Genomic DNA, 10,596 nt, shown 5'->3' with positions numbered 1-10,596 from the left:
GAATTTGGCCCCCGGGCCTTGAGTTTGACACCCATGCTTTAAATGCTCTTTAAAAAATGAACATTTCAACATCTTCAACTATGACTGAAACCTTTAAAACAACTATTAAACGAGCCATGTGTTTAAATTAGTCTAATATCTAAATAGTTATGAATTGATTTTCTGTTACATATATATATATATATATATATATATATCATATACGCCTAGCATGTAATAATCAAAAACATAGGATATCTACAGAGTATAACAGATGGTATAGTGAACACCAAGACACATAAATGGTGCATTGAAAATATTTACTTTATTTCATGTGTTAATACATAATTAGACATTTATATTTTCATAGAAATAGCATATACCATGGGTGTGAACAATAGCAATAGAGTCATGCTAGCCCTCATGAACAGGTTTTATCCTGTGAACATCAAAATGGTTCAAACACAGACGTCATGATTGTACATAAAACACTGACTCCATTATTCTGCTGTAAATCCATGCTTCTTGGTTATTTGCTTCGACATCAAGGACAAATATATGCCATAAGTAAACGGCCCTATTGTTTACTATGTGTAGGACCTCAGGGTGAATATTCAAGGCTCTCAATACTCACTCGTCCAGTCATCCACATTACAGGCAAACCAAGGTGAATGAGATGACGATAACCACTTTTAAAGTCTTCAATTGGCACATGACGATTGAGAAAGCATGGGTTTGGTTACAGTTTGGGGTGTGTGAGAGATTCAGGGGATTATGGTGGGTCTGATTTACTTTTTATCTTAAGACTTCAATGATTGAGTGCCTAAAACATCAATACAAGTTAAATATGGAGAGACCTTAACCCAAGCTTTGAAGAGTAGGGGGGCTAATAACTTAAACATATCATTGAAAGATGCCTTCAGGTACAAAGTTCAGAGTTATTGATGAAATTGTTATTTGTATTTCCCTCTCTACCACCAAACTGCATTCTCAATTACGTTTCAAGGACAACGTAGTTTCTTTCGAGATAGTTTCAAACACATGGTTGACATAGGGTTAGGGTTAGGAAAACACCAAACACCACACAACTTCTTTGTTAGGTTTAGTAAAATAGCATTGTTTGGCTTTAAATAAATACATTTGTTACGTCATTTAAGTTACATTCCCTTTTGGTTTGACATGAGACACAAACTCTAGTCTGCAACATGACTTCCTCGTTACGTAGACACTTTTTTACGAGGCGTTAAATCCGGTAAACAATATCCATTAAATCCAAAGATAATTGACAGTGCAGTTTCATTGAAGAGAAATATCATTTTCAGGGGGGTCATGGCGATATATTTCATGTCTGTAATTGTTTGAATGTCTATATTACTTACACATTGGCTATAATTATGAACCCCTATTTGGACTCACTGTGCCGAGCCGGTTTCACTTACACCTTAACTTCAAAAAATGTCATCAACTTGGAGCTATGACACCCAACTTGGTATAATGATCTCCTCTGTCTCCATGACCGCCAACTCTATTTTTATTCCCTCTGACTCATCTTCCCTTCTCTCTCCCTGTCTCCGGATCAATATTAGCAGACGCCTCTTGGATGTTCACCTTGAGCAGCTGTCGAGTCGCATCCTGCCGTCTCGGATAGAAAGAGACAGATCTGTCTGGACCCTTCTGCCTTCTGCTGCTTCCCCCTATGTGTCAGTTTGGACGGCAGCCAGCCCGAATGCATGAATGAGTGTTTAAGCGTGTGTATGTGCTTAGATTTAACCGGTACAGGAGGCATTACAACTTTAGATTCAATAGTGTTACAGTTATTGAGCACATTCATACTTTTATCACCCACTTTATCAGACGAATGTTCAACGATCCAGATGCTGGTAACCCATATGACAAGTTCACCTTGTCATGTCTTTGGAAAGTTGAACAACAGCACTTGTTTCCTTTGATCAATCAACAAAAGAGAGAACAAAGCAGTCTGATTCCAGATGATAAGAGAGGATGCAGACGCAAAACAAGGAGGGTGACATCAGTAGTGAAAGGATCAGTCCGACCTTTTGAGTTATGTGCTTGTTGCTCATCAAACTCTTGGCATTTGAGGAAATTGCTCTTCGAAACAAAAAGACATTCTGGATGTGGTTAGTCTCAAGCTTCATCAAGTCTAGATAGTAACCTGCAATTTGCAAAACTTTAGCAAAGGGTTGAGGTTTGGCATTGAATTTAAAAAGGTGGCATTAACGTTGATTGAGGGACAGCAAGTCTTGCGAAAGTCCTCTTCAGTTAAGCATAATTGTTCCGTTTGCTTTTTTCTGGAGTGTATCTCTTTCTAGAAAGACACTACCATCTGTAGCATAATGAGGTCACAAGAAGAAATAAGGGGAATACTTATGCCCGCACCCAAATTACGTTATACCGACCTTGGAGTTCTCAGATGATGGCGAAAGTATTAACTTAAGCTTCAGCCCGATAATAAGACTGATTTGCCGAACCTTAAAGGCCCGATTTCGGCCGTCGATAGATGTCTGGCCGTCGATGAGCGTCCTGTCGCCCTACTCAGATTGGTGTGTCCAGCACCATCGTGACTTTTTCGGACGTGCCGACACCTTCCGCTCCCGATTCAACATGTTGAATCGGGAGGCTCTCGGCAAAAGAAATCACTCTGATTGGCTGTTCAGCTTAGCGAATCAGTGCATGAGAAGCGAAACGGAAGTGAAGAAGGCAAACACAGACGGCTATTATTTTTCATTTTCCAATACCGCACTAAACATGTTTTCGATTATAAGTCGTGATGTGAAACAGTCTGTGATGGACGAGAGTGAAAATGGAACGCACGCTATTTTTTGTTTGTTTGTATCACGCAGTCTGTTCTTCTTCTCTCGGTTATCACGCAGTCAGTCTTCCGGTTGTTGCCTCTTTTGAATGATGAATACTCACTACCGCCGCCTGCTGGTAGGGAGAGTTATTGCCACTCACGCATGCGCAGTGCGTACCTGCTACTTGGCCGTCGGCTGAAGTCTTTGCGGTGTGTTCCAGTGCGACTTTTTGGCCAAGGAGACGTGAAGTGACACAACAATCGGGTCCGTCGGGACGTGTTCTTTGGTGTCAGTTTGGTGTGTCAGGGCCTTAACCCTAACCCATCAATCGTTTAACTTGACAATGGACAATTGACTAACACCAACATGTTCAATAATCTCCTCATCCTTTCACTATTCTTTTTACAATTCTAGCTTTATTTATTACTGCAACAAACTCTAATTGGTCAACTGCCAACCAGACCTCTTAGAAGCAAACAAAAGATGTGTGCTGTGACTCAGAGGTCATGAACCAAGCTAGACACTCCTAGCCTAATTTGCATTCAACTGGATTTGGCAAACAAGCACAGTTACCAAATGTGTGTAATTAAATGAGTAAATGAGGCTGGGATATACACTGTTAAACTCATCTGTACATCATGCTGTCTGATGACGTAACAACATCAAAAGTGGTCAGAGTTGTTCAAAAAGGCTTCACTCAATGGCGTGAGTTTCTCCTGGAAGACATTACCATTGTTGCACTTTGTGATGTGAAGAGTGACAGATATATTTGTGTCAAGAATGAAAAAATAGATAGAGAAGGTCAAGTCAAACCCTCCTTTCTAGCCCCAGCACAGGTGGATAATCACAGAAATGTTCAGATCATTTCCCCCCAAATTCGTTGCCAGGAAATGCATGGGTAGGTTTTTGAAGCTGAATGGAGTTTTCCTTCACATGCTGTAAATGATGGAGTTGAAGAATTGAAAAGACAGTTTATGTAACTTTAATGAGGAAAGTGTTCTTGGCAACATCTGCGCAACGGCAATCTGGTCCTTGTCCGGCTCTCTTCCTCACGACAGAAGGAGACTAGACACTTCACAGCGATGAGGAAACACTTTGCTGACTGGAGTCCTTTGCTGCTTTTACCTGGTCCATCTGTGCGGACATCAACTCAAACTCCACTTCTAAAAAAAGACTCCTATACCAGCTACACTCCCCTTTAAAAAACCTTGACATCAAATCTCCGGAGTCTACTTTGTTTGACGCGTGTTTTTTTCATTCTGCTGTGCACTACAGGCCAAGTCATGATGCCCCACTTCTGTCAACGTTTCATACGCCTCCTTTGTTTATGTGCGGGTTCTTTGTTCCTGTTACGACAGATTGGATCCCTCTTCTACCAGCGTTAGTTTATACACCACCTCAGAGACACTTCCTCATTCTTTGAGACGCGTTTTTATTCCACTGATTGTTGTGTGAATTAATGGGTTTATTTTTTTTACTTTCACTCTATCTTTAAGATTAACTTAGCACCACGCTGAATAGTCATTTGTGCTTGGGTTCTGCCACAACATGTGCTTTGTTGAACACCTAAAGGATACAGTATGTCACTGTTTTCTTAATCTCTTGCATATTGTATTAGCTTCGGCTAGCTACTTAAACTAACATAAGATCTTTAATATATATATTAAAAATGCTGTCTCTGACTGACTTTTCAATGTTTCAAGGTGACTTAAATAATAATAACCCTCTTAAAGTGTTGAATGGTCTTAAATAAACTATATATTTTCCCACAGGGTTAAATAAACCTCCATCTTTTCTTATCTTAAATATGAGATGAGGGCTCATTAAAAGACATGTAACTAAAGACACCAATCTTTAAAAGCCAAATATCCAAAATATAGCCAAAGCTGAATAATACAAACCCTCAGCTTTAACTATCTCTCAAATGCTCAATGATGTGTCCTCTTTACATCTGACAATTCCTGTCCCTTTTATTTATGTTCTTATTAATAGTGTAGATAAAGTGCTCCTTTTTCCTGTCCTATTATATATCTACCTTTCCTGTCAGCTTTCTTTAATCGATTCTTTCATTCTCCTCCATTCTGTCTATTTCGCCTATTTACGGTGTTTAAGTGTCCGTTCAAGCCATCCCAAGAGGAACAGGCGACAAATTAGGGATGAGAAGTGGATCGAAGCCGAACGCAAGGGAGAAGAGGTGATGCGGAGAGGAAGAGGGAGACTAACGGGAGTCTGAGGGCAGATATAATGAGAAACAGGGGAGAGGGAAGCTAGAAGTGAGGAAACCAGGAAGGCTAGAGGGATACATGAGAAATAGATTATTGCAACAGAGGATGGCGAAAGTCATAAATGTGAAACGGAGGAGGGGTGGAGGAGGAAAGAAAGGAAGCTTTAGAAGGGACAGAGTGAAACATGGATGTCAGGGCAGAGGGTTCGTTTGTTGGCAGAGCTGATGATTGAGATGGGAAAGTAATGGCTGTCTCTTTCTGCACAGGCCGGTATTTAAATACACAACGCAGTATGTAAAACCATGTGAGTGAATATGTGTGTGTGCAGTGATGATTAGCAGTCATCACGCAGCGAGGCATTCAGACATTTGCTCATTATCGCTAATTTGGCTGCAAGCATGCTGAGTTCAGCTTTGCAGCGTTTCTCTGTCTGATTTCGTAGTGAACTCTGCAGGGGTTGGTGTCCAATAAATTGCAATTATGTGCATAACACATCGCAATTGAACAGGATGCCCACAAAAAGATGATGAAGCTTTATCTTCAGCTGAATAATCCTGACAAATTCCTTTAGTACTTCACATAAAACCCTCAATGAGGTGGTGACTATGATTATGTAGGCAATGATTTCTCCTTTAATAATAGGGTGTCAGAATGTGCCGCACATAGTAATGATACAGCCATTTGTTTTTGCTTTGATATATTAGGTTGCCATGTTTATCTTTTTGCCAACAAACTCCATGAAAAAACCATGAATGCGTGGCACTGTCTTTCAATATTACGACTTTCCTAGTTGCTCTTTGGCACCGAGCCCAAAGACAATTTGGTACTACTGAGTAAGGGAATCTTTAAAAACAGCTCACAAATGTTTAACACTAGAACCGCCAACGGGTCAATTTTACCTGCCGCTGTTTTTTGATTGTATGTAACTTTTCTTCAATCAAATATTAAAGTCTCCCAGTCCGTGACTTTTCCTGAAAGTGTGTTATGTAATATGAAGTCAGATTGAAAAAATCGCCAAAAGAATTGCCATTTATACCTATATCGGCCAGCGGGTAATATTTACCTCATAGAAAATGCAGCGTAAACATGACGTGTTGCTATAGCAACGCCTTTTGTCTACTAAGGATCCTTACAGATAGAGAGATAGATTGAGAGAGAGAGAGAGATAGATAGATAGATAGTTATAGATCGATAGAGAGAGAGATTTGAACATAAACAAAACACAAGTCTAAAACCAAGCGTTTCAATCAGCACTGGTAGCGATATTTTATACTTCATGCTATCTGCACAAACTATGTCATACGAGAAGCTGAGAGTCCACAGATTCTGTTGGTATAAGTTTCATCCCTGTGCGATCAAAACTCACTGTTCTGTATGATAAATAAAAGAACATTGTACCTTGAAAATCAATAGAGGGTCAATTTGACCCGTTGCCGGTTTTAGGTATACAGCGACCTCTGGCGGTTCTAGTGTTAAATAAAGCTCTGTAACTTCCTTTAATAGCTGGGAACTTTTTTAAAGCAAATGTGAGCTGAGTAAATAGTGACTATTTCCAGCTGCAGATTGATACACATTTCGCGAATCGGTTTGTTTCTACAGTATCAGGATGTCGTGAGATTGACTGAAAATAAACCGTGATTGATGAAGGAATGTGCAACAATATGATCATTGCTCATTGCTATGTTAGTCAAGGTCTTTAAACAACGATGGAGCATTATGACACACGGAAATAAGATGTGTTGGGCTTTGTCGACAAAGTTGTTCTGTGGCATAAATTAATTGGTCTTTTCGTAAGATTTTGACAAGAAGGAAAATATGGGATATCGACATTGGATGTGAAATATAAGATTTAATCTATTAGCTTGTTGACTACACATTCATGCCAGTTTTGATTGGACGGCCAATTGAATGTGTTTCCCTCTCTCTCTTCACAGCATTGCATGTTAATTAAAGATTCAGAAGGGGTCTCAGAGAAAATGGTTTACATTATAAAACAGTCACAAAACTGCATCAGTATTCTCCTACAGTCTGGTTTCCATGCTGGTTTCGGGCCAACCACATTAAAAACTCAGCCAAACGTTGTGTATATTTCATTGCAAATGATGTCTCAAATCCTTGCACATCCTACATATGGTGCTGAAAATGCAGTGATGAACAAAAAGGAAAGCTCAAAGATTGACACTGAGGTTAACTTATGGATTTCAAAACATGGAAGTTGTCCAATTTGTATTTGAAGTGAGACAAGACTGTGATGAAAGATTGCCTGGTCAAGCCTTGAACTTTATCTGAATTATGGATGTATTCAGACAGTGTCATCCAACTCATATAAGGACAGTATGGTGAGATTTAAAAAAACAAAGTGACTAGGTGTTAAGGTTACCTATCAGAAAGCAAGATGCATCATTTAACTGATGACACAAGGCAGGAGACAAGACTCAACGTGCAATATTTCTGACCAAATAACATAATTATATCGTATTAAACTGGGATTGTGAGGGCTCAAACAATCACATTAGCAGGAGCACCAAACATCACTGGACTTATTAGAGACAATCAAAGAAAGACAGGGAGATAGATGGGCTGCTACACAAAGAGCTGTTAAGACAGGAAGGAAGGAATGTAGATAGAAGGATAGAAAAAGTCTTGATGCTGTTTAGTTGTGTGCTGACATTTACCTCAACCATCTCATTCAGGTGTTCCCAGGTGACACACTGCTCTGCCATGTCTGACCTTTGAAGCCAAAAAAACAACAACCAGACTTCCATGTTTGATGATCCACTTCTGGGATTCGATGCCACTGATGAAAAGTAACCAGAACGTAAGAATCAAGCAGTTCTTGTTCAGAGGAAAATACATCCCCTCCATGCTTTGACAGTCATTTGTATGTGTCTATATCGACCAGAGTAGGCAGCAGTCCAGTTTTGGTCACTCACAACAAATGTAAATGTAGGTTTGCCCTCTTCTGTTTCATCTCTGACTGTTCACATGTGTGTCCATTGTTTCGGAAGAGTTCTTCATTATGTAAAGGAAGAGTTTCTGTAATGGTTTGTCGGTGCTTCAGTACGATGGCTTTCTGCTGGTCTCAGGGTCTGGAGGAAACACATTGACTGAACTTGATGAGAGACAAAGGACAGTAAGAGTTCAGATATTGTGAAGACTGGAAAGAAAAGTACATACAATTAGAAACATCTTAAAGGTCACCTATTACGCAAAATCCACTTGTTCATGTCTCTTCTACATCAACATGTGTCCCCTCTTCTTCATGTCTCTTCTACATCAACATGTGTCCCCTCTTCTCCATGTCTCTTCTACATCAACATGTGTCCCCTCTTCTTCATGTCTCTTCTACATCAACATGTGTCCCCTCTTCTCCATGTCTCTTCTACATCAACATGTGTCCCCTCTTCTTCATGTCTCTTCTACATCAACATGTGTCCCCTCTGTGTAAAGAGACTCTGAAAGTTTCAGGAACAAAGATTCTCTCTCTTTTTGATCCATTTCTATAAAAACCTGTCTGAAAATGAGCTGATCAGATTTTGGCCACTTTATGATGTCATAACGATGTTTTGTCTTCTGTAACCATTAGCCAATCAGCAACCAAGGTAACCCCCCCCACCTTATCACCTGAAGCTCCTCCTAGAGCACCATTGTGTTCTTTTTAACCAAATCTCTCTGAGAGGGGCGTGGGGAGGGACTCCTTATTTTCGTCTAAAGTAAGAGACAGAGAATCAGCACTTTGGAAATAGGGCTGAAGCAGAGGGGATTATGGGTAATGCTGCAATGATCTGTTTGGTGTTTGGAGCCAAACACTTCAAAGACATGTTTGTATATATCTGAGACCTATAATATATTGATGAAAAACAGTATAATAGGGGACCTTTAAAATGTATTATTACAAAATGACCTGTTAGCTGAACCATGTTCCATTTACGTAGCTAGGCCTACTTCCCATTTCAGCACTCCAGGATTAGCAGTACAGGATGATATTGGTGGCATATTGACTTCCCCACATTTTATTATTTTTTGATAAACAATGGGTTCTTGATTTCAGGCAGAGACACAATCAGGCTTTTCATTTCCAGGCGAGGACTGCCATTCCTTCGGCGGAAATTACTGTCATTAGCAGATCGGTATCAGCTGTATAGCTAGCTAATTAACTAGTCTGTGAGTTGGCTGACGTACTTATTGTATATAGTGGACTTGTTTTAAAACAAAAAGCGTCTCAGAGTTTCAAATATATGCTTCATGGCTACGTGATAAAATGCTACGAATATGCTTATGTTTAGAGCTCTGCCCATTTTTAAGACGGCCCATTATTCTGAAACGCCAAACCCCATTGGCTCAAATGCTTTTGACAGCCTGTTAACCTCAAACGCCCATTGCTCTGAAAATATATAGTTTTGCTGCAACAAAGAAAAGCATGTGGCACTTCCTTCTAATTAGCTAGTACTCTTTGTATTGTTGGTTATAATGTGAACAACATAGGTCCAAGCACTGAGCCCTGTGGCACTCCATTGCTAACTTTAGTTTGCATGGAAGATTCATTGTTGACACATACAAACTGAGACCGTTCAGATAGATCTAAGCCTAAAGCAGTTCCCTTTATGCCAACTTAAGTGCTCTAGTCTTTGCAATAGGATGTCATGGTTGATAGTATCAAATGCAGCACTGAGTTCAAACAAAACAAGAATAGAGACAAGTCCTTTGTCTGAGGCTATTAGAAGGTCATTCCTCACCTGTCCTGAGGTTGGAGGAGTCGGTTATTGCACGAGGCTCTGCTGGTCTCAGACGTTGCTGCGCAGTATTCCCCCCCGTGGGTGCTCTGGAGTACTGCACTCTGAGGAGTTCTTGGCTTTGTCCTTGTTGTTGTTGGGCTCGTTGTCTTTGATGATGTCGTACTGGCGACAAAACAGGACTATCACCCCTGGGAGACAAATGGACATCATAATCAAACCGTGCATAAAAAGAGTGTATTAACAAGCGTCGGTATGTAACGAGCAAAAAATTACGATGGTTTGTCATGTTAAGTTATGGCTAGTTTGGGATACGTACTTATATTTATTTTAATTCGAAAAGCCCAAGAACAAGCAAGTAAGAATGGAAATATTTGCCAATTTTAACAGTAATTCAAGCTAGTATGCTGTAGTACTTTTTCAATAAAAAAAGTGATAAATTCTGACTGATAACATTTGGAAAATCTAAAATGCTTCTCTGTTGAATTATTTTGTCCCCATTTCGGTGAACACAAGGAAAAACCTTATTTCCAGCCCTATTCACCTTGATACAAAGTGACACATGTTCCATTAAGAGATGTAGGAGGTGATTAGGTGTTCTTGTAATTCTCCATTTATTCAACCGTCTTTGAAATGTCAATAAAGCAGACCGAACTGAAGCGAGAGATATGAATAGGGTGAAACACACACACGAAGATATGAACTCGATGACAAGATAGTCATGTGAGGCCTGCCTTCAGTGAAGAAGATTCAAGGGGGAGATAGATGCGAAGAGAGATAGATAACAAGCACAGAAAAAAGAAGAAAGAGAATAATTCACGACGGTGGAGAAGCGGGAGGAACGGG

At 39.9% G+C, this 10,596-nt stretch overlaps 1 protein-coding gene across 5 annotated transcripts in view; it reads right to left on the bottom strand.

The window, feature by feature from the left end:
- Positions 1 to 285: 285 nt before the first annotated feature.
- The window catches only part of fndc5b (fibronectin type III domain containing 5b), a 28,645-nt gene continuing 18,334 nt past the window's right edge, over positions 286 to 10,596 (bottom strand). For 2 of the 5 annotated variants that reach the window (XM_079655503.1, XM_079655507.1), the window contains 2 exons: positions 9,754 to 9,941; positions 286 to 8,174 (listed from right to left, as the gene is read on the bottom strand). In XM_079655503.1, the coding sequence (XP_079511629.1) occupies positions 9,802 to 9,941 (140 nt within the window). In that variant the 3' untranslated portion in view covers positions 286 to 8,174; positions 9,754 to 9,801. The remainder of the gene's footprint in view (positions 8,175 to 9,753; positions 9,942 to 10,596) is intronic. The other 3 variants (XM_079655505.1, XM_079655506.1, XM_079655504.1) reach the window with 3 other exon arrangements.

Source organism: Notothenia rossii (genome assembly GCF_949606895.1).
Source record: "Notothenia rossii genome assembly, chromosome: 10".
NCBI lineage: Eukaryota > Metazoa > Chordata > Actinopteri > Perciformes > Nototheniidae > Notothenia > Notothenia rossii.
This window is presented reverse-complemented; position numbering and strand designations above follow the sequence as displayed.